This window comes from Penicillium vulpinum (genome assembly GCF_028829585.1).
Source record: "Penicillium vulpinum strain IBT 29486 chromosome Unknown utg000001l_segment0_segment0, whole genome shotgun sequence".
Taxonomy (NCBI): Eukaryota; Fungi; Ascomycota; class Eurotiomycetes; order Eurotiales; family Aspergillaceae; genus Penicillium; species Penicillium vulpinum.
The window spans coordinates 7,815,772-7,842,965 of record NW_026643241.1 but is presented as its reverse complement, the minus strand read 5'-3'; the positions used below and the strand labels follow the sequence as shown (position 1 = coordinate 7,842,965).

Genomic DNA, 27,194 nt, shown 5'->3' with positions numbered 1-27,194 from the left:
TCCTAGCGTCATTCAAGTTCCGGATTATGTCCGAGATGGTGCCCTTGATGAAATCTTTTCCTGTTCGGCTATTGACATATTCGCCGTCGAGTGTCGGGATTGTCTGCAGAAGTTCCGCAGCTTACACTTAAAGGTGCAGATATAACTTGGATCGTGATATCGCTACGCCAACACAACGGGAAGCCGGGAAGATTCGAGAAGTATGATTATAACCATCTTTCACAGCATTGCCGATCTGAGGTCTGAGGGTTAATCCCACGGACTGTTGTGTACCCTGTGGAATGGTCAACATAAGCTTTCACGGCACACGATTCGTCAAGAGCCCCGATGTCTTGGATTCTCCATGTCCCTCTATGTCTCTCTGCATTCCGATCCCTGCTTTACACTGCAGATTTCCAGCTTTAGTCCTATTTTTGCCTCCCGGTGAGCCCGCGTTTTCGTTCTTCCCCTTCTCCTCAATTTGATCTCCCCGGACTGGCTTTGAATCTCCACTTCTCTCCACACATGGGAAAGTATGGAGTGCATACCCCAGGCCGAGTCTGGCTCATGACTCGGCAATCTCTACAATATAGTGCCTACCCGGGCGGTTTATGTACTTCGTTTTTCGCCGAACCCCACATCAAGTCTTTGTCGTGCGTAATCGAACAACTGTCGCCGTGATCGTCATTGGGACGGCCTCGAAGAGTACTGGTTTACCCCCTTGAATCTTTCAGCTGGTTCCATCGTTTATTCCGTATTTTCTCCCCATTCTCTATAAATCCTAGTCCTCGCCTGCCCCCAGCAGAGTTTAAAGTGACAATTCCATTCCACTGTTCTTTTTTATATCATTTAGTAGATCCACCAATCATCTCCTGAGAAGGAGGTCTGGTTCATCATGGCCGACCTCAAAGATGTCGAGGCGCCCCAAAACGCTCACAGCGAGGATAAGGACGCCGTTGCGTTTGAACTGGATGATGTGGCAGACCAAAAGCTCGAAAATGGGATGACCGAAGCCGCCATGGACGCGGAACTACAACAGCTCGAAGAGCAGGTGCACAGCCTTCCTAAATCTGGCTTCGAGATGACCTTGTCCAATCCTGCTACCTTCACCTATGTCCTCGTCGCTTTTGCGTCCATGGGAGGTATGCTATCTGGACTTGACCAGTCGCTTATCAGTGGCGCAAACCTCTACCTTCCCGTTGATCTGGGCTTGTCTTCAGCAGACAACAGTCTAGTCAATGCAGGAATGCCGCTCGGGGCCGTTGCCGGTGCTCTTCTACTTTCTCCGGCAAACGAGTACCTTGGTCGTCGTATGGCTATCATTGTTTCCTGTATTCTGTACACCATCGGCGCCGCCCTGGAGGCTGGCGCCATCAACTTTGGAATGATCTTCGCTGGTCGATTCATTCTTGGAGCGGGTGTCGGTTTGGAGGGTGGTACCGTCCCAGTTTATGTCGCAGAGTGCGGTATGTACGTCATCATGCCCAAGCCACCAGTGTCCCCAATTCTAACTCCAATACCCAACAGTTCCTCGCAGACTTCGTGGTAACCTAGTCTCTCTGTACCAACTAAATATTGCCCTGGGCGAAGTCCTCGGCTACGCCGTTGCCGCAATGTTCGTCAGCGTTGAAGGCAACTGGCGTTACATCCTCGGCTCTTCATTGGTATTCTCGACAATTCTCTTCGTGGGTATGCTCTTCTTGCCAGAGAGTCCTCGGTTCCTGATGCACAAGGGACATGAGATCAAAGCGTACGCAGTATGGAAGAAGATCCGCGGGTTCAACGACTTCGAAGCAAAAGACGAGTTCCTCGGCATGCGTCAAGCTGTCACAGCCGAGAGCCAAGAGCAAGCCCAGACGAAGAAGTACCCCTGGATGGACTTCATCACAGTGCCTCGTGCACGTCGTGCGATGGTCTACGCCAATATCATGATCTTCCTCGGACAGTTCACCGGCGTCAATGCCGTGATGTACTACATGTCAACGCTGATGCGGGCGATCGGCTTTGGCGACAAAGACGCCGTCTTCATGTCTCTTGTCGGTGGCGGATCGCTGCTGATTGGTGCTGTTCCGGCTGTGCTGTACATGGAGCGGTTTGGTCGTCGGTACTGGGCGAACGCGATGCTTCCTGGCTTCTTCATTGGTCTTGTGCTCGTTGGTGTTGGCTACACTATCGATGCTGTTAAATACCCCGCTGCAGCGCAAGGTATTTACCTCACTGGTATTGTGCTGTACATGGGTTTCTTTGGCTCATATGCTTGCTTGACGTGGGTCGTGCCTTCCGAAGTCTTCCCTACGTACTTGCGTTCGTATGGAATGACCACAGCCGACGCAAACTTGTTCCTGTGCTCGTTTATCGTCACGTACAACTTTACCAGGATGATGGATTCTATGCAGCGGATTGGTCTGACGCTTGGGTTCTACGGTGGTATTGCCGTTCTCGGCTGGGTTTACCAGATTATATTCATGCCGGAGACTAAGAACAAATCCCTCGAGGAGATTGATGAGCTATTCTCCCTTCCTACTTCTATTATTGTTAAGCGGAACTTGAAGCAGACTGCACAGGTTCTCCGAGACTTGTCGCACTTCCGTCTCAAGAAGGTGTTTTCTCCTGAGCCATACAAATAGACTGGTGGTCTATCGTTGTGAAATTGGATGGTGAGGAAGGGATCTGGTTTTAGATATGGCTTATGCTTCGGGTTTAATAGGATAATCGCTTGATATCATAATACGCCCTAGGCACCTATATACATATGTAAGTAGGGCTATTTATTACATACTCAAGTCCTTATCTTGGGGGTTATTCTTGTTCCTAATCACTCGAAGGGGATTTTTGTTAATATAATTATATGATAGGTTGATATAACGGCAAACATTTTTTTCTACTCCTCGTCTTCTTATGGCTCCCAGTCTCAATCTCTACTCTTAGCCCAGTTCCTCTCAAGACTTAGCTTCCATACTCCTTCTGTCCTTTTGTCCTGCCTCTTTTCCAAGAATTTACTGGCAACTTCTCGTGGATCCCTCGGTCTTTGCTCCGACATGACAGTTTTCTAACGCCCGCTGTCATGGGCTCCCAACCGAATTTTCACTTATTTGGGGACTGTTCAATCGAGGCCCCAAGCAAAGAAGAGTTCGACAAGATATCGGACTACATACCTCTCTTGAACGCCTTTGAGGCGTCGCTCAAGACTCGTATGTGCTCTTATTTCTCGACAGCCCCCCTCCTCAATAACAAACTAATATAAATATAGGAGTGAAAGAGATGTGGGACTTTGGAACTGCCTTCAAGGAGCTAGTTAAAGAAGATACTAAGGTTTGGAAGAGCCTGGGAGTAGACCGGTCACCTCATTTCGTGCAGCCCAGCGGCTCACTCAGCTCTGCTCTTGCTATCCATCTTTACAACCCGAATTTTTTTGTTGCAGATCCACAAAGTACCGTGACTGACGACCCTACGAACCCGACAATTCGCTTGCTATATGAGTGTGGTCTATCATTCGAATACTGTTTTATGTTTGACGGAATCTATCGCCGTGAGCGAACCGATGATTGTCTTCTTTTCTACACGGAGGATCCGCGCCGTCCCCACCGAGAATTCATCCAAAAGATCCGAGAAAATATGTCGGCAGCTGTGGAAATCTGCCTTGGAGAAGAAGTTTTCAAAGAGATACGCAAAACTGCTCGTTTGGTCCGTTTTCCTTTGTGGGGAATGTTCAAGTCTGTAAGACTTTGGCTCGAGCTTGATGATTCGAATTTGGGTTCTATGAAAAGATTCGTTATCCAAGCCTATCATCCTCAATTTTTTTCGAGGCCTGGACGTTTCAGTAAGACAAGTTCTGAGTTTTTTGAGACTTATGGGAGGCCACAGGATCTAGCGATTTTGATGGCTATCCAGCTTGCTGGGCTACACCATCGAATCAAGCTCAAGCCTAATTTTTTTGAATCCAATTTCGTCCGAGGCAAATATTCTCGATTAAGTCCTAAGCAGGACTTGGAAAGACGAGACCATTTACGAGAGGCTCTAGATGCCTTCCGGGTAGCATTTCCGAAAAAGTTCAAAGAGTTCGAGCTCAGACAGTCTCGCAGAAAAGAAGAGAAGGATCTACTAAAAGGAATCAATGATATCCCATCTGGATCCATAGTGCCCATGCATACACATCCAAATGGCCCCATTTCTGAGCGAGAACAGGTAAGTGGTATTCTCCCAGCTTCAAAGATTTTGTCTAATCAATTAATAGGAATTTCGTCTGAATGCGAGAAATACCAAATTTTGTTCTATAATTGCATCTTTTGAGCAAGTTATGGAAGACATGGATCCTTTTCACTATGAGGCGAGCGATGATTATGTCGAATCTGAGATTTTCGACTATGGGGATATTCCGACTCCGCTCCAATTATGGCTCCAGTCCCAGGATGGTCTGAAGATTCATGGTGTGCCAATAACAAGTTGAAAGACACTGGAATCGGGCTTCTCGCTTCTTGACAAAGGCCGCATGTCAAACCTCAATAAATGCTCGGCTGAATATCTCGCCTGCATGGTCGGAATCATGTACATCCGGAAGATCACTCGAGCTGAATCAGGATTGAAGCAAGTCAAAGCAATACCGGGAGAGCCTGGAAAATTAATTCACCTGAAATGCAGTGGTTGCCAGAGGCCCGTTCTGGATGACGCTTTTCCTTTCTTTGTTGCGGATTCTCCAGATTGTTATTTCATCGAGGTTGCTCGCAGTGCTCAAAAAGGTGGCAATGGCTGTGGGCAAAATGGCTGCAAAGGAAAACCAGGTCTTATCCCTGTTGACCACGGGGCGCAGGGCTATACCCGTATGGAAACGAGGGCCATTGCCCAGACTATGCGCCGCAAGGCAAATTGGAAGGCACCCCTATGCCGCACAGGAAAGGATCTGGAAGGGTGTGCCCAGACTGTTCGTGTACGCTGCAGAGGCTATGGCCAAGGTAACCAGAAGGTAGAATGCGGGCGTGAAAGAGACTACGACACGCCAGAGTGGACGATTCACTCGCCCGCTCGCCTTGTTCAGCCTCGGCTCAAATGCGATTGCGACGAAAGGGTTAAAGATCACTACTTCGAGCCCGTGGACAAGAAAATTGACATGATTTCTTTCACAAGCTTGAGGAAAATCTATCGGGGATTTTTGAAGGCAAACTGCGACTTGGCTAATTACCCTAAGCTCCCCGACACAATCTTTGACCTCGAGCCAAATGGGGACCCCAAGAAAAAGCAGAAGATGTATCGAGAAAGGTTCGAATGCCTGAAAAATGCCCAAAGGGCTTTGACTGGCTCGAATTAAACACCCTTACCACATGAATATGAGGATGCTTATGGTCACAGCCTATGTACGGCCCCTAGATACACTCGATTAAGATGGGCTCAGATAAATTGTATGCGTCGAAGGTTGCTCAGACGTCTCGTTTGCCAGGCTTAGATAGGTAACTAGGTGTTTGTCTAGTTAGCCTAGTTCAATAATGTATGTTTGTAGAGAATGGATAACTTCACCATCTGCAATTAGACGTAGTTGCCTAAGATCCGTTAGATGCCTTCTAGTCACACATATTCAAGATTGAATAATCCTCACCATATATGGCGATAGGTCAGTTAGGAGTAGCGTGCGATTGAAGTTCGCAAGGCCACCGCTAATCTCGGCTCACGGCATTTTTTAGTGTATTTCTATTTTCATTGCCTTCTCCTTAGGAAATTTAAACAGCCCTTTGCCACGCCATACATCGAACATGGCTGGACTGTGACCAAATACTAGGTTTAGAATGGTATAATTGCTAGCCATGCGTGTATAAATTGGTTGAAAACATAGTAGTTTCTACATTTCGAACCCAAAACAGGTAGCAGCACAAATAATTTAGGACTGATAACCACAGATGCAAGACAATCAGACTTCCTCGTGTTAATGCCCCGACTGCAGCAATGCTGTGTACAAAGTAAAACGTGTTTATAATTCTATACGGAGTACTATCCACAATATCGCTGAATCGATCTTGCGCATGATGAGATCGGACGATCAAATCACGTCAGTGTTAATTGTCAGTTCTCCCCCTGTGCCGAACTAGGCAAATACTCATTTCCCACGCGTGGAATTGAAGTGCCTGGTTAATGCTGCTAGGGATTCTTTCGCCAGCTGGTGGTAAGCCGGGGAGGAGGGACTTGCAAGACGCTCCAGCGACACTACAACAGGAGCTATAGATTCATGCCAAGGACAAGGAACTTGATAGGCTAGATTTGACAACTACCATGGTGATCAATCATCAAAATTGAAGTCCATTTTGATTGAAGCCTTTGGTCATGTTCATTCTGAATCGCTAGAAGTGCGAATTGATAGACTTAAAGCAAGCCGGACTTGAAAGAAATCGAAGAAATCAAACCCGCATAACCTTGAACTGATACCGACACTTAACCTTCAATTTAGTCTGAATAACCTCAATCCAGCTGGTTGACTTTTCCTTATCATAGCCTTTTTTGTTAACCACCGCTGTCAATACCGAATTGAGCTTCTCGCCACTTTTGAGAAGAAGACTTGTGATAGCGGTAGAATCGTGCTTCGGGAGACTAGCTTTCTGGAGATTGTCCTGATAGTAATTGGAGTTATTTCCTAGTTTATCCGGCACGGGCAACTGGCCAGCCGTAACTTCCTGGGGTGTGGCATAGGTATAACCGCTCGAGTTTTGATTGGAGTCGTCATCAAGCACCAGCTGGACGAAATCTGCGTCGTTTTGGAAAAGACGGACGTCGTCATCTCCAGAGTAGAGGTTAACGCTTGTGTGCGACAAGGTAGCCTCTCTCTTGGTATTATTCAAGCCCTCGGTCATGAGCGTCGTGACACTGTTTGCGTTGACACTGGTACTGGAAATGGAATATTCCAGCTGGGTCTTTGGCAACGGATCAAAGCTCTTGATCAGGGCGTGTCCAACGTTGTTGATAAGATCTTGAATTGAGGAGGTTGGAGGTTGCCTGGTAATGAAGGGATTGACGAATACTTGAGTAATCATGAGGACTATCCCAGTGACTGTGAGAACAGTCCCAAAAATTGGAAGAACCTCACTCATCGTTCCAATGATGGCGATAACCCCGGTCTCGGCGGCGAATTCGACAATATCCAGTAGAACAGTCAGCCCCTGGACGATAGCGCTCAACACGCCAAGGATCTTGCCCGTATCAGACATGGAATTCCAATCATCGGCCAGCGAGAATAAAATGGCTAGAAGCAGGCCAACACCGAGAACGACATTGAAGATTTGCAGTATATTTCCCGGAATATTGGACTTCTTGGCCGCATCTTTATACTCCGGAAGAATATCCTCGGCGTCATTCGAAACATCCTGACCCCAGGTTTCGTTAGCTCCACCCTCCATGGGAACTTCTTCACCGCAAATGCCCCCGCCTATCGCTGTGCGGAACTTTTCACCTCCTAATATCTCCTGGGCGACATTGGATAGCCTCTTATTGCTACCCCGAGTCTTGCTCAAACGACTTTCATCGAGGGCCTTCGTATTAATCTGGCCTGCGGCTGTCAGGGCAGGTTTGGATGCGAAGGACTTGAATGCATCGATTGCCTTGCCGCTTGCATCAGTCACCATCCCAATGGCTTCAATAATCACTGTTGCTTTCCCAGCATCAGATACGGAGTCCCAATTCTCAACTAAGCCCCATAGGCTCACAGAGGCAGAGACTAGGCTGACGCTAGTCTAGAGGGAAATGTATATGTCAGTTTGACAGTCTCACAATGTGTGCAAAAACTGACTGACCATGCATATGCTAGAAAGACCTTTTAGCTTGCCAATCCCCGGAAGCTTGTCAAGAATTTTGGAACAGAGTTTGTCAAAGGCTTCCCCGGTCCCCTTAAACAACGCAGATCCTCCAAAAGCAGCCTTCATTCTTTGATCTGCGAAAGAACCCGAATTCTTTTGCGTTCGGCCAGGATAGCGACATACAGAGGCTGGGGCGTGCTTTTCTTTGAAGAAAGCCTTCAATTTGGACGGTAGATTATCCACTAGACTTTCTGGGATATCTCGGTCTATAATTGGCTTTTCATCCCTGAGGATCTGTTTCCTTTCTTTATTGTCGATGTGATAGTGCATCATCTGTTGAATGTACTGATGCATGTCGTTGTATAGCTATCCACTCAGTTAGGCATGCTTCCTTTTCAAATCCGGGATACAAGGTCCTACCACTGCTACTTGATAGCTAGTCAGCTGCATCAAGTTGTCAATGGTTTCCTCCGTAGCTTTCAGAAAGTTCTTGATGACTAGCGCAGGCTGGAGCTTCTCATCCAATAAGCCAGGCACAGCCAGCTTGAAAATGGATGCATAGGCTTGTGAGATCTTGAATCGAACTCTATCTGCTGCAGATGAAGTTTGCGCAGTCCCTTTGGCGAGAGTTCTGAGTTTAATCTTAGCGCCCCTTGCTCAGTATGCAAGTAATATCACAAAGACTCACCGTTCCCCCATGTATCCACGCTTGACCAGGTCGTATCCAAATAAATAACCGGTGAAGTTTTCATACTTGACACCAAAAGCAATATTCATCTGCTGGAAGAGCGTCGGGAGAGTCACATCAATATCCAAATTCGGCTGGAAACCGACACAGAATTCATTTTTCGGATCGAGCCAAGCAGCGGAAACAAAATGAACCAACGGTGCACAGCTGGAAAGCACTTTGAACGACTCCAAGCCATCCCTGAATTGTGAAATGGTCTTGTAAAATAACTCCAGTTTCTGGCTGAATTTTTGGTTGATCTGGTCCCGAAACTGCTCAACCAGCGGCAAACACAACGCACAAGATCTCAAATTTGCTGAACTGACGATATAACCATCTTCAAAAGTACCCTCATCGATCGGTTCTACCAGTTTGGTTTGTTCAGTGTCTGCAGGCCATAGACTCTGATCCAGTGTCACATTGTATGTGCTTAGAACCTTCCATGTGTCCTCTGATGCATGCTGGGTGGTATGCAATGTCTTTAGATTTTGTGCATGCGCTAGAAATAGGTGAAGCTGATCCCGGACCAGCATAGCCTGGGCGTCTGGGTCTGGGGATAAGTGAATGGCACCATTTCCTGAAATTGTTCGAAGGTCAATCTGGACCGACCCGTCTCCGAATAAAATTTGCTGCTTCAGCTCCCTCGTCCAGTGGAAGCTTCTGTCTTGGAAGTCGTAAGCGTTCCAGATCTGCACTTTGTCTTGTATCAGGAGATAACAATCAGCTAGGATAAGAGTTGAGAGCTCATACCCAGCTAGCAGGCGGCTGGGATGGTGAGCTGTAAGAGAAAACCCTCTCGCGATGCACTCTATTGCAACGCGTGTTGGCCTAGAACGCACTTGCTCTATCTTGGGATGATCTCCAAATGATGCCGACCTCTTTAACTTAGGACTCCTGTCGTCCGGTGACTTGTACTGCCCAAATAGCTCCCAGTTTAGCTGTTCGTTGATACACTGACTGCCGAATCTCTTGAGCATTGGCCGCGTCTCTATCCAATGAGACAAAATACCCAGTATCCTGCTATCAGGCACTTTGCGCAGCATATAGGTGGTTTGTTTCAAAGTGTGGCCTGGAACGTTCGTTTCGAGCAGATAGCCGTAGGTGTGAAGAGCTTGCTCGTATCCGGGAAATTTCAGTATACAGACACGATCCAAAGCATTTTCCTTCGTTTGCTCAATTCCCTTCGTATGTACCGCGTCATGTTCGTCTTCCTGGGGGTGAAAAACGATATGTCTCACGTTCAGTTGACCGATTTGGAATAAATTCAACCTCTGCGCAGCCTCGCGGTTTACTACCCGCAGCCCAGTCGGTGAATGGAAGACCCACGAGCTTGGGAAGGAGAGGCTCTCTCCGTCTGGATTTATTCGAGTCAGTGAAATTTGCCTGTGCTTTGACTTTTTGGATGAATACACTCACTGAATCTGATCAATTTGGTTTGCATTGGCCGGTTAATGATATACCCAATGGCTGTAACAGAGCTGTTTGGACTTGCTTGGGTCAAGATTTGATCTGCGAAAGGGACATCCTCCACCAGCCATGGTTTACCATCGCAGGGTGTGATTAGAACCCCAGCACTAATTCGACATGCTGGGGTGCTTTTGCTCCGTTTGTCATATTTATTTCCCAGAATGGGTAGATAACTATCCCACAAATACATATTCCACTGATTATTGGATGCTATACTGGCAGTTAGAATTGTATATTTCCACAGCCACAAAAGCAGCACTCTGTTCAGGTGTAACTTACCGGTAGCTATCCAAAACTTGACTTCACGAGACTTTCCATCTTGGAGGCGGAACAATTCTGCGTTCCAGTAGTGTCGGACTTGAATCTCCCAGCTACTGGTAAGGGCATCGCAGTAAGACTTCCACTCGTTCATGACCTCTTGGTTGTCCGCAAGTGGCTCCAAGCTATCCTTCAAGTCCTTGGTGTGTGAAACGTCATTAGGAGTTTTTATAACCTTGATGTAGAACGATTTGATCTCTGTCGTGACAGGTGACGAGCGCTGTAGGCCAGTGGTGGCGTTTGGAGGACAAATGCTGATCGTGTCCACTTTTCCACAAAATGTCGCGATTTTATCCATTTCGGCTAGGTTTCCTTTGTCTTCAGTAGCCGGCAGGTTATACGACCATCTAATCATGATTTTTTGGCTAGCTTTGTTGTCAAATTCGGGTCCTGGGGCAGGGGAAATGCGAAATGCAAATTCCCTGTTCTGAAAGTAATCCGCAAGTAGGAGCCAGACAATGCTGAAGAGATCATTACCCCTCGCGATGAACTCGTCAGCTGTAATTTGGTCCAACACGAAATTTTTGAACCCTTCTATCTGATAGATTTCATTCAAGTCGCATTTACCCTGAGATCTGAGCTGTGTGTTGACGTGTTCTCCAAGACAGAAGCTCATTGGATTTATCAAAGGCTTGAGATATCGAAGCTTTGAATTTCCCTGCAACAATTAGCCATTATTTCTAATATATCTTGTAAATCAAGGATCAAGTCATGGCACTGACGAATCGCTTCAGATTGTCGGAGTCAAGATTGCTATCAACACTAGCAATTCTGTCACTCGCAGCTGACAACAACAGCCCGTAAAGAAGATAGTATGCTAAAAATCCGTCAAGGTAAAGACTGTCGCCGTCAGAACCTTCTGAGAAATAATGAGGTGCCCTGTCGATGTGTTTTTGTACTGCGTCACTGTTGTTTTCTGACCCAATACATGCTCGGACCTTGTTATGCAGTCGGTTGACGAATTCATCGAGGGGGAAAGCCTCAAGGGCAATAGTCCCTTTGAAGACCACTTCTTCAAATGCTTCGTCTGGCATGACAAATCTTTTTTTTTTTTTGTGTTTTTCAGGAAAGGCAGATGGATGATTTTAGAGCAGCTCAGACTTGATCTCACTTTCTCGGATGGGCCTTCTTGAAGACTCTGTAAGTATTCTCATGGCCTCTTAATGTAATTGGACAAGTAGTTCCAAGATCTTCCAATTTATGCAATGGGTGGTAACACCACGTCTGCACAAAAAAATGCGACAAGTTGCTGAAGTGAGAGGAGGATTTTGATGCATTTCAGTTAGTAAAGAGAATTTATTCGGTTGGCAATGTTTCCCAGATGCAATATAGGGTTGGAATGCAGTTGAATCAACCCCATATTCCACAATACCCCTCAATTGTCCAGGTTTAGATCGACATTGATATCATAAGGCAGCAGTGCATTTACCAACCGCCACATGTTGCATATCTGCGGATGCACGATGCACTCTATACTTCGGGTCATACTCCCTGTTCAAATATCAACAGCATGCATTGCACATCGGGCCGTTCTGGGCCTGGGATTAAAAGAAATAACTCTGGAGAAGCTACGGGAGAAGTATAATCCATGTCAATCACTCCACTCTCTGCCTATTTTGAACCTGCATGTCTTGTAAACGCGTAAGACAGATTTAAAGAAAATCTGCTAGGGTACACCATTTGACTGCATTGCGACCACTGGGCACTTGGGTCATACATTCACAGCTTGAGTGTTCGCCGTCTTCGAATTTCTATATTTCAAGTAATCAACCTAATGAGAAATTTCTACAAATTTACAGTAAATTAGTCATTTATATAGAAGCATAACAGCCAATCATCTGTGCTATTTCTATAATTAAGGATATAGGACTTGGATAATCTAAATATCAAGCTAAATTAAAATAACATCGCAGGCATTATAATTACCTAGGGTTTCAATACATGCCTATTAAAATAACTTGCCGCAAAATATTGCGTTATTCCTACAAAGCGACTGCATATCGAGGTGAGTAAGTGCTTGTTCAATTAATTATCACGATATAATCAATTTGAAGACAATTTCTACGGGTATATGGCCAATTTTTGCTGGCGATACAGTGCAGCCATATCAGGCACGTTTTGGGCAGCGTGTCAAGAGCCACCGTTTCCTGCCTAAAAAGGAAAACGTGGTGCTAGGACAGGTCTATCGAAGTCTCAACTGCATGGTGCAAATTTGAGTTGAAATGTTCAATAGTTGAAGAAGCTTGGGTCTATACTTGAAATCTAACAAAGGGGCACAGCAGTTATAGCTCCACTACCAGCTTCGTGGCACTGACTCCCGTCTTACACTTTTCCAATGCAGATTGAATATGCTCCAAGCCCTTACCAACAACTAACGGGGCTGGGAGGCACTGGAGCTTTCCAGAATGCAACGCAGGCGTAACATATTCCTCCCAGACAGGCGTCGCAACATCGTTGACCGCAAAAATCATACCAGCATTGACATTCGGGGGAAGGTCAATAGGAGGAGGAGGAGGGTGCACGGAAGCAAGGTACCCTCCACCCAGCTGATCAAGAATAGTAATGTCGTGAGCGTAAGTCTCAGGTGTACCTATAGCATCAAAGATGCCAACGAACTCGCCACCATTCTTTCGAAGTGCATCGATAACCTTGTCAGCAAGTGAAGTATCATTGCGATCGAATACTTCAGCTGCACCGCACCGCTTGCTGAGTTCAAAATTGTGTTCCCCAGCAATGGCTATGACGTGAATTCCGGCCGCTGCGGCAAGCTGGGTTGTCATCGAGCCAACGGAAGATGAGCCACCATAGATAACAAGAGTCTTCTCGGAGGATGGCACTTCTTGTAGCGAGGGGTATGGAAGGCCGAGTGCCGGTGTAGATACACCGGGCATGGCAAACCCGGGCTCCTTGAGGGAAAGCGCGCAGACAGCTGCCTCCAATGCGAACGGCACCACAACACCATTCGTGAAAGATATCTCGTCGGGTAGTATGGCCGCTTTGCTTGCAGGAATTACTGTGTACAGAGCGTATGCACCATCCTGAGGGCGCCCACTAGTCAGATTAATAGCATGTCTGTTGAAGAGAGGTAAAATTAACTCAGAATCATCCGACCTCAATATGCTGCATATAACATACCCAATAACACGATTCCCTATCTTGAATCGTTCGACATCCTTTCCCACTTCATGCACCTCACCGGCAATATCGCAACCGAATATTGCGGGCCACTGCTGCACGAAAACTCCGGAGACTTGCATATGACAGTCAAGAGGGTTGATGGCAATCGCGGCGTTTTTAACGACGAGTTCTCCTGGACCAGCTGTGGGCAGTAGAGCATCATCCACTTGTAGGGGAGAGCCAGCTTTGATGAGCCACGCAGCTTTGTTGTTTGGGGTGGACATTCCGATAGAAAAATGAGGCAAGGTAGATTTGTTTTGGAAGAAAGACGAGAAAATCTAAACCAACACCTATAAGAGGTTTGACTTGAGCAAATATTCTAATGTTGATATTATGTACAACGTAAATTTGGGCAGAATCTGCCAGACTTTAAGTATTCCTTGAGTTTGCACCTCCGATGGAAGCTCAGAAAATAATGGTCATCACAGGCCCAAATTATCATTATTTCAAAGCAGGTGGTTAGTAAATATCAGCAACGCAGTAACTATACCAGATGTTAGGGAGAACCACATGTACCGTTCCCAATAAGAACCTTATATGCCGTTCCCTTAAATCCGGCTTAACGCCGCACTAAATTACATCCGCGACAAATTACCACTAGGGCTAAAGAAGAAAGCCCCTGAGTTTTAGTATCTATGTACAACAGACCGATGGAATTGGATGTAGATAGCTATTTAGTGATAATACATCCCTACGTACGAGACCTTACCGATTCAACGTTGAACTATTCATTTCGATCAAGATCTCATAATGTTTCTGTTAATAGTAGTATGTAGTCCAGCACATGTCCTTTCGGCCCCCCGCGTTATCTACAACACCTCATCAATCGCAATCTTCCGTCTATCCCAACCTCCCACCCTGAAAAAAGGCTTGCCATTTCAAATGCGGCTCGGTCCTCGAGAACTACTTGAGTATAACTCAGAATACAAAGTGCTGATATGCCGAGAATGCCACTACGCCATTCAGAAAAATGCGTTGGGGAGCCATTTGCTCCGCCACAAAATCTACCGAGAAGAGAGGCTTTGTTTATTGTCCACCATCTATCAACTCGATATCGTTGAACCAGGCGATCTTCCGCTACCGAGCCCAAGTACATGGCCTATTGATGGCCTACCCGTAGTACCTGGGTATTCCTGTACCATGACCGGGTGTGGTCATCTCTGTGCAAGCTCTAAGCGCATGAGACGTCACTGGAGTGATTCTCACGGTGTTAGTGTGCCGAGTAATATTGCCTCTCATGCGCGCTCAGTGAAGCTTCAGACGTTCTTTCGCGGTACAAAACTCAAGTATTTCGAGGTATCTGAAGCAACTAGGGCCGCAGATTCGCAGGGTTTCAATGAAGGGAGTGGGCATGACAGAATGGGCTCTGATGCGGATAAAGTGCCATCACTAGCACAGCCGATGTCATTTTCTGAGTCTTCTCTCGTAGTGGACCTAGAGACGTTGGCCTATTTCCACCATTACATCATTACAACATGTCCGACACTTCCTAAAATCGAGGATTCTCTAACAGCGTCACAACACTGGGGGACATATATTGTTTCGTTGGCTCTACGACGACGGTGGTTGATGTGCGGATTATTGGCCATTTCCGCGTACCATTCAGCCACGCTCGATGAGGAGATAACAGTACAGAAAAAGCATTTTGAGCAAGGAACAAAGCTCCGTTCTGAATTCTTCATTGGATTCAACGAAATCATGAACAATAGTTCGAACACTATGTCCATCAAGACTTTCCAGAAAACTAAAAGGGCAGCAATTCAAGTAAAAAGCATCATGAGCTGTGCGCACTGGGCCTTGACTGGATTCACTTCAAATTACACGACTGTCCTGGGTCCTGACACAGTCCTGTCTCAGCTACAATCTTTACTATGCGACATTCAAGATTTTTCAAAATTAGGAAACTCTTTAAACATCGAGCAGAGGAATGGCAATGATCTCCAAACATCTTTGGGTACAAATGGCTCACGAGGTACTGCCACAGCACCAACTATGCTACTCAATCGTCTTCAGATGCTACCTTATCGCATGGCCGAGATATTTGGGAAACCAGATCATGAACAAGATGCCCCCGCTATTTTACTCAGCATTGCAGCCTTGCTCCAGTGCTGTAGTGGTGTCTTTGAGTCAAACAATTTGTCAGGTGCGTGGAAAGATATATGCGCATGGTTTGAGAAGACCACGGACCATTTCAATTATATGGTTTCACTTCAAAATCCAGCTGCGCTTATTGTACTAGCATACTGGGCGGCCATTCTAGTTAAACAAGCTCAAGTTTGCGAGTGCTGGTTCGTACATGGCTTTTCAAGGGCAATCGTTTTGCTTATTTACGAGCACCTTTCTACAGATGATGCAGTTCGAAGTTTGGTTGAACGTCTGTTAGAGTGAATGAGTCTATGCGGCTCTTCTAAGCTACTTATAGATTAATGGCACTTACTAAAGATGAAAGAAACAAGGATATAACGTAACCGCGACTATATGCATCCATACCTGCAATTGAATATAACTCAACAAACAAAGCCTATTTATATATGAAATTGTTTAAGTCTACCAGATGCAAGGCTATAGATAGCGTAAAATAGTTGGTTATTAACCAGTAGAGAACGGATAAAACATACAAGATTCGAATTCTAGTAAAACTCAGTACAAATTAGGTGTGTTTATAGCGGGAAATCATTATCTAAATGTAGGTAGCAGGAGATTCATAGCTTCAGTTTATTAAATTGCAGATGGAAAAGCCGAGGCCAGTATGGCTTCGAATCCCATAACTGCAAGCTTCACGGGAGAGCTTATAGGATGGAGTTCTATGGCAGTCTCGATAAAAGTCTCTATGGAATATCTCAGCTCTAGAAGCTCTCGCTGAGCACAGTTGATAACCTGTCGTCATAAACTCATTCTCGTCATTCTCTCTCTGAGAACCAGTTGGTGGACCCCAGTGTTGATGTGTCTCAGATATCTCCAGCAAAGGGTCAAGAAGCACAATTACTGCATGACCCAGTGTCCTGCTACTCCTGCTTTATTTTTCAATGCGAGTATGATCAGAAGAGGGAGTCGATAAGAATAAAAGGTTCAGAACCTCGAAAGAAGGCGAAAGGGAAAGAAAATTATGGGTTGAGCTAAGTTGACGGCACTCCAGGAGGAGCAAAGGCCTTATCAGCCTGAGGCAGAAGCCTCGACAATGATGGATGCTATATACAAGGCTGAGAATGGGAACAAAAGATCTAGGGGTTAGACGTTGAAACGTGTGTAACATCAATCCCTCAAGGCTTCAAAGTCCTCTTGAATTGACGAGCATATGTGATCAACCAATGACATTTCCTCCGCTATCGGCACATCTAAGGCCCCAGCTTGCCAGCTCACCGTGCACATCAAGCTACCTCCTTTGACACTGATAATATTGAAAGCAAGTGGCGCACTGGTAGCGTTTCCAGGCTGCGTAAACACCATCTTGGCCACCTTGCACTTTTGATCTGCGCCGTCGTCCATGTTATCGAAGGCAAGCAAATTGCTCAGTTCGTACGAGGAGTCCCGCTCGTGTCCAAGTTTACTCAACGTCCAATTCCTGATGCTGGGGACATATCTCAGCAGGCCTATTGCTTGATCCTGCAGCCTCGCACCACATTCAGCGAGCTTTTGGGTCATAGACCTTGCAGCTTCCCACATCTCCTCGGACAACCCAGGCTCCGTCACATTTAGTACCCGTGGGTGTACCTCGTAAAGGCCAGACACGAAAAGACCCCATGTGAGACCAGGTGTCCCAATAGACGCTCGCATATCAACAGGCGTACCTGAGACAAAATTCGTTACGTTAGGGCTAGGAATGGCCCTGCTCAGCGCTCGAACAACCATCTGGTGCACCGTTCCCGTGAGCTTGGTGCCATGGCTTCTTGACGCTTGCAGGGCCTTTTGGACCAGCGGAGCCTCAATCTCGAGGAGTCTTACTCTACTCTGGAGGGTGGCCGCTGGATCGAAGAACATGGGCGGCCCAATCCAAGTACCGGCATCTATCGTGCTGGCAGATGCGCGGAACCCAAGAAGTTTGGCCACAAGCTTTGGCAAATAAACTGCCAAAAATGGCTCAAGGAGGAACTTCCAGGATATGGGAAGCCTTTCGGGTGTGTCAAAGGGTGGCGGGAGCATTTGACTTGGAGGTGTCATTAAGAAAGAGGCTTTCTCCTCCATGCCAGTAGGCTGGCGCCATGCATCTAGAAAGGTCCGATGGAATGCAACTCCGACCATGCCGTCTCCAAGAGTATGAGAGAACGCAAAGGCGATGAAGCATCGCTTCACTGCGGAGTCTTGTGGTGACACCAGAGGAAGGACCACGATTCGCCAAGGTGGAATATCAGCAGGCCATGGCCGGTCAAGTATAGCTGGCAGAATTTTTTGAATTTTTGCCGCCTCGTCATTGCTACTGGTTTCGTCTTCATGAATTATAGACACATGATCGTGGAGATCAATACTAGAAACTGCTTCGAATGCTGCCTTGTCGGTATGCTTGTCCTTGACTACCACACTTAGGTGTGGGTACTTCTCGATGCAGCGTCTCAAAGGTGCAATAAATGACTGGGCAGAATTAACATCTATATCCTCATTCGCAATGTCGTAAATTGCTGCGATGACGAGCGCGTTGTAAAAGCCGACATCTTCGCGACTAATTGTACGGCGTTCATTGGGACCTGAGGGTCAGGTTAGTGCCACCGATATAATTCACGAAAAATAGTTCACTGACTTGCAAGTCTCATGAACTTGGTAGGGTGCGACATCTCTATACAACGTACCCCGTACAATATAGAAAAACATCTGCTGTCAAAATGCAGGGGAACATGTCGGCACAACTATCATCCGAATACATTAATTACATGATCTATTTTGGGACACCCGGGAGAGCCGGGAAAAAACGGAAACACAGCGCGACGTAATAGGGAATTTCGTCTTTGAACGAGCTGTGAGGCTGTATGGGGTGACAAGTCTGGATATCGTAAAATTATATTCATCAAAAAAAAGTTGTTTATTCTGCAATTTCATGGCCAACTGAGAAGACTTTTCACGATGATTCATGCAATGAAGACCCTTGGAGTTGATAGAATTGTCTATGTTGAATATGTGGTCTAGCTACTTCGCCAAAGTATACTAGACATTTGTCCCGCTGGCAAGGTACTCCTTGCTGAATGGGTAATCCAAATAACCCACTGCTGACTCAATGGCATAAAAAGTATCTCTGTTGTACGCATTGAGCTCCAGACCCTTCCTAATCCTAAATATGAGATCCGGATTGGAAAGGAATTGCCGGCCAAAGATGACGATGATTTCCTTGTCCGGATACTTCTCATCCACCAACTTCTGGGCCTCATGTGATGTATACCCACCAGCAATCAGAAAAGGTCTGTTCCATAGATCGTATGCAAAATCCAGTGTTTCATGGCCATTATAATCCTGGGAGCCGGAGATACGCGACTCGACGAGGTGAAGATATGCAATATCCGCCTGTCTAGCTTTGTTGATCACATCCGTGAACTGCGGGACCGGATTCTGCATTTTCATACCCTGGAACGTACTCCAGGGGCTCAGTCGAAGCCCGACACGCTCAGGACCGATGGCATTAGCAACAGCTTTAACCACCTCATCGAGAAGGCGAGATCTATTCTCCACATTTCCACCGTACTCATCGTCACGATGATTGCTGACGTCTTGGATGAATTGGTCGAGCAAATATCCATTTGCGCCATGGACCTCGACTCCGTCAAAGCCAGCCCGAATAGCATTCTTCGAAGCATCGACATGATCTTGGATTGTCCGTTTGATCTCGTCGGTAGTCATGGCCCTAGGCACTACAGCGTCTTCTCCCATGGGAATAGCACTGGGCGCTACAATTTCGACGCCTTCTTTCCGTGCTACATCGATATCCGCAGCGCGGCCCATGGCAAATAGTTGACAGAATATGAAACATCCTTTGCGATGAACTTCATCAGTGATGTTTCTCCAGGCGGCGACTTGGTCCTCACGCCAAAGTCCTGGTGCGTGTGCGAATCCGCCACAGGTTGCTGAGATGAATGTTCCCTCGGTGAGGATCAAGGTACCTGGCACTGCGGCCCGTTGGCCGTAGTATTCCTTCATGAGAGATGTTGGCACTCGATCTTCGGTTGCTCGGAAGCGAGTGAGTGGCGCCATTCCGATGCGATGTTTTACTTCAATGTCGCCGATCTTAAAGGGCTTGAAAAGGCGTGATTGAGGCATTGTCAAGAATCTTTGAATGGCTGTTCTTCGGTGGGAGAGTTAAGACTTTGATCCATCGTTGAATCTCAGCGAAGACCAGGTATTTGTACTCTATATTCAGTAAGAATCTTCTGTAATCGTTGGGTGAATGTAGAATTTCTCTATATAACTAGGGTAAAGAGATACTTCTCAAAAAGGAAAAAAGATACTTCCTATTACGGAAAGGTTAGCAAACTTAGCCATTTGCGGTTAGAGTTATCGATATTAGACCAATCACCCATGTGGAGTATAAGGCTAGTGGGGAAACAGTATCCGGAGAATTTCTGTTCACTTTCAGCCCTCGTAGTAATCGCCAACTGGGGATACTTGACCGATGACAAATAGAAGGTGTTCTAACTTTAGAAGGTTATCGTAAATTAAGTTGATTAGATATGATTTGAAATCAGTATTGATACTTTGACAGCTCTAGCCAGATACTTGCGCAAATGGAACCCTTAGAGAAGTTCTCTATTGAGCTAGTTTAGATAGAATTTTCTTCCCAAAATACCTTAACCTGTGACAAAAATGCTTTTTCAGACCATATAAACTGTTTAAGAATTACCAGGAGTTCCGGCCATGATGTATACAACCATCTGAATCTACTACGGTTCAAATGCAATAGTTGCACGTAGCCTTGTCGTATAGTCCCGGCGGGGGCAAAAGCGCCCCCGATATGCAAGAGCCAAGTCAACAAATCAGGCGAATCGTCCCACACTGTATTATCTCTCACTGCTTGTAACTTGCATAGTAATTGTAATGAAAGTTGGGACTGATGATATTTCAAGTTAGCACAACCCGATGTGAAACCGAGACATACAAAATCAATGCGATTGACTTACGGGGATGGTTGAAGTCCGCCATAATTTGCAGCGCAGCATAGTCGAGCATATATATGCCGCTTGGCGGCAACATTCTGAGATAGGTGAGCAAATTGGCAAACTCACTAGCCTCGACTGGATAGACGCTTGGTGGTTATCGATATGTGCCATCGACATTGGACCCTCTGTGCCGAGGATTGGTGAATCTCGGATACATTGCAATGCAAACACGTCCCTGAGTATTTCAACAAAATTCTGGTCCAGCAAATAGGAGCGACTTTGAAATCCAGGTGGTAGAATAAAGAAGTCCGGATTGGAAGGATCTCTCCTCCACTGGAGCTCGGAAAAGGTTGTGTGGTCAACAACTCGACTTGAGCCTGTCATTACAGACCCATTTAGATCTGACCTGTCGGCCAGTGTAAGATTTCGCCGTCAGCAAAAGATCCAGACTACTTACCAGAAGACCGCACGTTTGATATCAGCACTCAAATATATGCCCTTTCTTTGGCATAAGTCCAGAATGTGTTGTATTGCCTTCATGTGGAACTGGACTTGGCGCGTCATCCCAAGCCTAATCTTTATGAGGAAAGTTTTAGCTTTTGATGGGAAGACTCCTTCCAAAGATAGAAAAATTGAAGGAAAACTTGAACAAACCTCTATGCCGGCGAGCAGCAGAATGGCTCCTATTGTAGGCTCCGTGGCAGCCTTATCGGGAGAGCTCATTCTTTGGCGGACAGATCTCAGAGTCTCATTTTGGTATTCGAGACACTCCATGCTGCTCATATCTGCTGTTGCCGTAAATGAAAATGTGAGCATGACAGCGCTCAAAAGAGCGTTATCACCTAGCCCTTTTCGAAGGACGGAGCAGAAATTTTGAAGAACAAGTTCATCGGAAATACTGAAGACTAGCTCCATAGCTTGTTGAGACCTTTCTATATCCAGATTTTGCGTGAGTCGTTGTCGGGCACCAGATGGCTTCCAGAATCTTACGTCGGTTGAGCAATGCCTGTAGTATCGGCGACTCTGCAGCCAGCATTTGAAACGGATCGGATGATCTTGCATCTATGGAGGCTTGTGGTGCGATAAGAGCCTCCCCATGTTTTTCTTTGATCACGGATTTGCTCTGATCGTTTGCTGGGCATAGAACATGGAAATGGAAATTATGGCCCAAGCTTTGCTGGAGCCTTCTTTTTTTCCGAAGCCCGTGTGCTACAGCATGCGATCGGGCTAAGCGCTTCGCTATACGGTCATTTGAGTTTTGTATTGGAATGAAAAAGAATTGATCACCTGAAAAGACAAGGTTAATCATAGTGTATGGAGTCATGCTCCCTTCAAGCTCTGCCCTACCTGAATTGAGCTCATTTTTTATGGCCATTGGAAGGGAACGGTATTTTCTGTGAATGGACCCCCTTTCATAAGGCCTCGGGAGTGCTATAAGAGTTGGATTACTCTGCACTGAGCATGTTGTCCAGGATCGATGGCCCCCAGTGTTGGTAGATTACAAATCAAAACCCCTCCCCGGTAGAGCCTGCGATCGGCTTGGTATCTCATGGATAGGGCGCATGGGTTGCAACGCACAGACATACCAGTGATCAGGTTTTCGGGTGAGATCGCGGCCCGTTCGGTGAACCAAAAATGCCGACCACGAAAATGAGACCTCGGGACTTTCACTGGAACCTTACAAGGGTTACAGTCCTGGAGCGAACACACCGACTGTCAGGACTTCCTCTGGGGGATCACTGATCAGATCCAATCTTGTATCGGTGGCAAGGCTTAAAAAAAACAACTGCCATATCCCCTCTCGCAGCAAACAGTGAAGTGGTGATCAGATAAGAGGAGGCTAGACGATAGAGAAAACTAGTTATATGGATAACTATGGGAAGAAAGTACTTCAAATTACAACATGAACGCAGGATCATGAACCCCAAAGCTATATCAATAAGTAACCAGTTAACCTTCCAAGCCAACTTTGAGAAAGTACAGATATATCCAACAAAATGATAGACACGATATGCATTGCCATGTACAAAACCCACTACCAGGCTGTCATACCACCATCAACCCGAATATCTGCAGCAGTAATATAGGAGCTTTCATCTGAAGCAAGAAAGCTAGCCACAGCCGCAATCTCCTCTGGCTGGCCACTGCGGCCAAGCATGATCTTCTGCATCACACTTGAAGTCCACTCCGCACTTTCAAGCAAAGGCGCAGTTTGCAGAGTTTCGATAAGGCCTGGTGAGATTGAATTGGCCCGGATACCATGCTCGCGTCCTTCCATGGCCAACTGGCGTGTCATGGCAATAATACCACCTTTCGCAGCTGTGTGTGCGATGGCAGGCACTGGACGAATCGCAATCCAGCCGTTGGAAGATCCAACGTTGATTATGGATGCACCAGACTCCTTCAGATGTGGCCATGCAACACGAGTCAATAGGTAGACGAGGTTTAACTCCTGGTCAATTGTTTTGTACCAGTCGTCATCATTGGCATCATCGAGCCAGCTCATGTAGGCCATTGCCGCATTGTTGTACAACGCATCGATACGTCCATAGGTTTCAATGGCTAGTTTGACCAGTTGCTCGCAGTTTTCGCGTTTTGTGAGATCGCATGGGCACATGGATATCATTTCACCACCCAGTTCTCGTACGGCTTCGACGGTTGCTGCGTCGTTTACGGCGTTGATGTCACAGCCGACGATTTTAGCGCCTTCCTGGGCAAACTTGAGGGCTGCTGCACGTCCCATGCTACCGCCTGTGCCTGTGATGAGGCATATCTTGTTCAAGAGACGCGGTGCCATAGTGATTGGTTTGGGGTTGATATATGTTGAAAGAAAGATTTGGAAGTATGTGATCGGAATATTTATAATATAAGCGGGAGGCCAGGAAGAGGGGTGTGATCGGTTAACAAGGATCTGGTAACTAACTATGTATGTAGAATTCATAGCACGGGTTAGTTACACTGCCTTGCCAGCCCGGCTGAGAAGGGACGCTACTGCATGCACGCCACGAGTAATAAATCTGGTGTTCTTTCAAACAAATATATCAAATTAAATACAAAAAAAGCTATGAGCTGCATCCATACTAACAATCGATTACTAGTAGTAATCGTCACTAGTATTAGTATTACTGGCAAAAAAAAAAGCAAGTTCGTACATACGCATTAGCGTCCCTTCTCGGCCGCGTTGACAAGGCAGTGTAATATATATTTGAATGTTTGCTTTTTCTATGAATCCAATCAAGAATACACTTGAATCTATATCTTGTTGGTTTCTCCACATAAAGTAAGCGCTACACCAGTAATGAACCATAAGCTCGGTAGGTGCATATTGTGGCTGCACGATGCACGATCGAAGGGGCTGATTATTTATTATGTGGACGATTGGATTCAATAGCGGATTCAATAGCGGATTCAATAGCGTGTCACCTTGGTATTATCTACCATCGCTTTATAACCAAGAGTACCAGGCTTCTTCAAGTAAAATTAGGTCCTAGTCAATTGATAGAGGGAAAACTAAATAAAGACCACGGGTATCAAGGGCTTTCCCCTCAAGTCCCACCTACTTTCCAAGCCACGGCGCTAAGAACCACCACGTTACGCTGGTTTGGGGTGCTGTTATCATGGATTCAGTCGACATCACAGCTGAATATCACAGCTGAATACTACCTGAAACTCATTAGCCCCTCAAAAAAAGCTCTTCCAGGCCCGGAGGATCTTACTAGACTTGAGACTACTCATATATGTTCCTTACAGGTACGGAGTACAGACGATGCATCAGACAAAAAATGGTATACCAAAAGATGGGGCGAGCCGGGATTGAACCGGCGACCTTGCGAACTTCAATCGCACGCTACTCCCAACTGAGCTATCGCCCCATTTGATGCTGATAGATTGCTTATTTGGAATTACTATTTTAACCATTAGAAACAGACGCATTAAACAAAAAAGGTACACTAAAAATGGGGCGAGCCGGGATTGAACCGGCGACCTTGCGAACTTCAATCGCACGCTACTCCCAACTGAGCTATCGCCCCATTTGATGCTGATAGGGTCCTAATTTGACAGTATACTTCTGGCCATCAATTGCTGTTTACGGTAGTGTAGGTTGATAGTGAAGAAGAATCTAGAATTGCTGGTGAAATACGAATTTGATATTGGAGAAAATAAAAAGTGAAGGAAGATTGTGGTTCCCTTGTCAACTTTTTGTCAACTCTCAAGTGTCTAAAACCTTGTCATACTTCGTGATGAGAAGTTAGTATAGCCGTGCTACCGCACCTATACCTTGTCCCACAATACGGAATTTATGGTATCTTTTGTATGTTGTGTCCATACAAAAGGTACATAAATATGGCATAAGTATAATAGGAATTATCTTGATCCCTAGAAATAATTAGGGAGGGTATAGTAGGGTATATATGGGGTAAAGGAAGTCCTTTCTATTTAATAGTAGGATTAGAAAGAAATATTCAGTACTCCATAAGTATCGAAGATTTATATTTCTACACACATGGTTTTTTTAAAAATGACCATAAATCCTCTATAAGAGATATCTAGGATTAATCTTAATACCAAATCAATTAGACCAGACTAGACTTACTTATTCCTTGGCTTATTATTGCTTTAAATAGTTAGGGGGTTAAGAGGGTAAAATACTTATACATGTACCTTTATACGAGCATCCCATACAAAAGATACCTAATTTTTACAATTCCGTTTACTGGGAAAGTTCCGCTATGTGGGACAGACCCTCCCCAACTTGTTGGGGTGGGACAGACCCTCCCCAGCTTGTTGGGGTGGGCTGGTAAGACGGCTATCTGCAAGTTTGAGATACCGTTGGTGTAGGTAGAGTTAGACCGCATTTAACCCTTGGGCCTCGTTTGGCTCTGTGTGATCTGATTTCATTTTGTAGTACGCATATTATTGTTCGTATCTGCTAGGGGGATAAGGACATGGAGCCAGCTATCTAGGTACAGACGAGCCGGTCAGAGGGCAGGAACCCAACAATGGCGCACGATATTGACCCCGGAGGTAGGGATGGTAGGGCCAGAAAATACATCTGTACTGGGGAATCTGCATTTGGGGCTGTGCTTGTGTAACGAACACCAGAGGGGTATTTGAATGAATGGTGTATCTGGACTCTCTATCTATATATTCAACTACGCCGTGTACTATGTATGAGATGGCACCTTTGAGGTCTAGCTTCGGGGTAGTGACAGTTGATCTCAGGCAAATCAGTGATCTCAGTACTTGATCCCATATGTTCATTGTATAGGATTGCACGAAACTACTTATAGCGCTGGGGTAGATACTTATTTTGAATGTTATTTTAACGCTACAAATGAAATATGTAATAAATGTGCATCCATCCGCCGTATATATACCCCCCCGGTCGTAACCCTAGCTATATGTATCCACGGCCAGCCAACATCGCCACCTAAACCCCTACATTTGTACCGAGTCCATGCAATAAACAACTAGTGTCCATTGTTACACCATGCCCAGTGGAAAATGTGATTATACCGCAATTCAAGAAATCTGTTTATACATACTAGTACACATTGTATTGAGGGTGGCGAGATTTCGAAAGTTCCACGGTCGCATTTCTACAGTCCGCATCTGTTTTTTTTTTTTGCCAGACAGGCAATACCGTAGATTTATACTACCACTTGGTTTCATAGTCGCTATTTGAAAGCTTGAAAGCTTGAAAGCGACCAAATATTCACATAGGTAGCCTCCTTCGACTGTCTATGCGTTCTTTAGGGTTATAAATGTTTTCTGCAGACAAATTTTTATCACATGGGGCGATAGCTCAGTTGGGAGTAGCGTGCGATTGAAGTTCGCAAGGTCGCCGGTTCAATCCCGGCTCGCCCCATTGTTTTTGAATTTTACCCCCTTGGGTTTTCTTAGCCTTTACGAGTGGATGCTTTGTAGGAGTGAGTACGGAGTACATAGCTGATATTATTGCACCTACCTACTCCGTAGGGTATCCCATGGTATTGGTATATTTTTGCACCCTTCAAATCAAGTTGCGTTTGGCTCCTAATTCCTTTTTTAAGAACAACATTGTATTTCACGCTGTTGGTTTCGCCCAAATCTAATAATCACATACCTTTCGTCCTACCCTACCGTAAGCAGCAATTGATGACTAGAAACATAATATCCAATAAGCTCCCCATCAGCATCAAATGGGGCGATAGCTCAGTTGGGAGTAGCGTGCGATTGAAGTTCGCAAGGTCGCCGGTTCAATCCCGGCTCGCCCCATTTTTTAGTGTACCTTTTTTGTTTAATCGTGCCACCGCCTTTTCACCACCTACCCGGTGTTGGTGGGGCCCCACCGGATCCCGGATTCTCATCGGATCCCCGATTTTCAATTAACAATGCATTCAATATACTATTTACAAATAGCCACCACGAATATCTATATACCAATTTCTACAATTGCTATCCTTACCGCCATTAATGCTTTATACTCAGCCTCAGCTCAATCCCTTACCTCTGGCGTAGACCTGGCAGTGACCCTCCATTTGGACCCGCCAAGGCGCTAAGGAGGGTCTAAAGTCAGGATCCTAGACCCGCCAAGAAAATTATGTATACATAACCTATCCTAAATAGGAAAATCATGCTTATAAACCACGTTTTATGTATATTTATGTAGAACTCCAGGTCTTGGCGGGTCGCTGGACCCTC

General features: G+C 45.9%; 8 protein-coding genes across 8 annotated transcripts; 3 read left to right on the top strand and 5 right to left on the bottom strand.

The window, feature by feature from the left end:
• Positions 1 to 874: 874 nt before the first annotated feature.
• N7479_002801 (putative MFS sugar transporter) lies at positions 875 to 2,606 on the top strand (the record flags this gene model as incomplete). The annotated part of the gene is made up of 2 exons (XM_057250498.1): positions 875 to 1,445; positions 1,507 to 2,606. The coding sequence occupies 2 exons, from the start codon at positions 875 to 877 to the stop codon at positions 2,604 to 2,606; spliced, it is 1,671 nt and encodes a 556-aa protein (XP_057114930.1).
• A 437-nt stretch (positions 2,607 to 3,043) lies between these two features.
• On the top strand, positions 3,044 to 5,281 carry N7479_002800 (uncharacterized protein; the record flags this gene model as incomplete). The annotated part of the gene is made up of 5 exons (XM_057250497.1): positions 3,044 to 3,170; positions 3,230 to 3,663; positions 3,844 to 4,164; positions 4,214 to 4,406; positions 4,464 to 5,281. 5 exons carry the CDS (start codon positions 3,044 to 3,046, stop codon positions 5,279 to 5,281), a joined length of 1,893 nt encoding a protein of 630 aa, XP_057114929.1.
• Positions 5,282 to 6,359: 1,078 nt separating this feature from the next.
• Positions 6,360 to 11,294, bottom strand: N7479_002799 (uncharacterized protein; the record flags this gene model as incomplete). Its single annotated transcript, XM_057250496.1, has 7 exons — positions 6,360 to 7,685; positions 7,746 to 8,114; positions 8,169 to 8,379; positions 8,437 to 9,829; positions 9,892 to 10,152; positions 10,222 to 10,918; positions 10,983 to 11,294. The coding sequence occupies 7 exons, from the start codon at positions 11,292 to 11,294 to the stop codon at positions 6,360 to 6,362; spliced, it is 4,569 nt and encodes a 1,522-aa protein (XP_057114928.1).
• A 1,248-nt stretch (positions 11,295 to 12,542) lies between these two features.
• Positions 12,543 to 13,661, bottom strand: N7479_002798 (zinc-binding alcohol dehydrogenase family protein; the record flags this gene model as incomplete). The annotated part of the gene is made up of 2 exons (XM_057250495.1): positions 12,543 to 13,332; positions 13,396 to 13,661. The coding sequence occupies 2 exons, from the start codon at positions 13,659 to 13,661 to the stop codon at positions 12,543 to 12,545; spliced, it is 1,056 nt and encodes a 351-aa protein (XP_057114927.1).
• Positions 13,662 to 14,577: 916 nt separating this feature from the next.
• Positions 14,578 to 15,825, top strand: N7479_002797 (uncharacterized protein; the record flags this gene model as incomplete). The annotated part of the gene is made up of 1 exon (XM_057250494.1): positions 14,578 to 15,825. One exon carries the CDS (start codon positions 14,578 to 14,580, stop codon positions 15,823 to 15,825), a length of 1,248 nt encoding a protein of 415 aa, XP_057114926.1.
• An 864-nt stretch (positions 15,826 to 16,689) lies between these two features.
• On the bottom strand, positions 16,690 to 18,203 carry N7479_002796 (uncharacterized protein; the record flags this gene model as incomplete). Its single annotated transcript, XM_057250493.1, has 2 exons — positions 16,690 to 18,116; positions 18,170 to 18,203. The coding sequence occupies 2 exons, from the start codon at positions 18,201 to 18,203 to the stop codon at positions 16,690 to 16,692; spliced, it is 1,461 nt and encodes a 486-aa protein (XP_057114925.1).
• A 367-nt stretch (positions 18,204 to 18,570) lies between these two features.
• On the bottom strand, positions 18,571 to 19,674 carry N7479_002795 (alkene reductase; the record flags this gene model as incomplete). Its single annotated transcript, XM_057250492.1, has 1 exon — positions 18,571 to 19,674. The coding sequence occupies one exon, from the start codon at positions 19,672 to 19,674 to the stop codon at positions 18,571 to 18,573; it is 1,104 nt and encodes a 367-aa protein (XP_057114924.1).
• A 2,871-nt stretch (positions 19,675 to 22,545) lies between these two features.
• N7479_002794 (SDR family NAD(P)-dependent oxidoreductase) lies at positions 22,546 to 23,307 on the bottom strand (the record flags this gene model as incomplete). The annotated part of the gene is made up of 1 exon (XM_057250491.1): positions 22,546 to 23,307. One exon carries the CDS (start codon positions 23,305 to 23,307, stop codon positions 22,546 to 22,548), a length of 762 nt encoding a protein of 253 aa, XP_057114923.1.
• Positions 23,308 to 27,194: the final 3,887 nt, after the last annotated feature.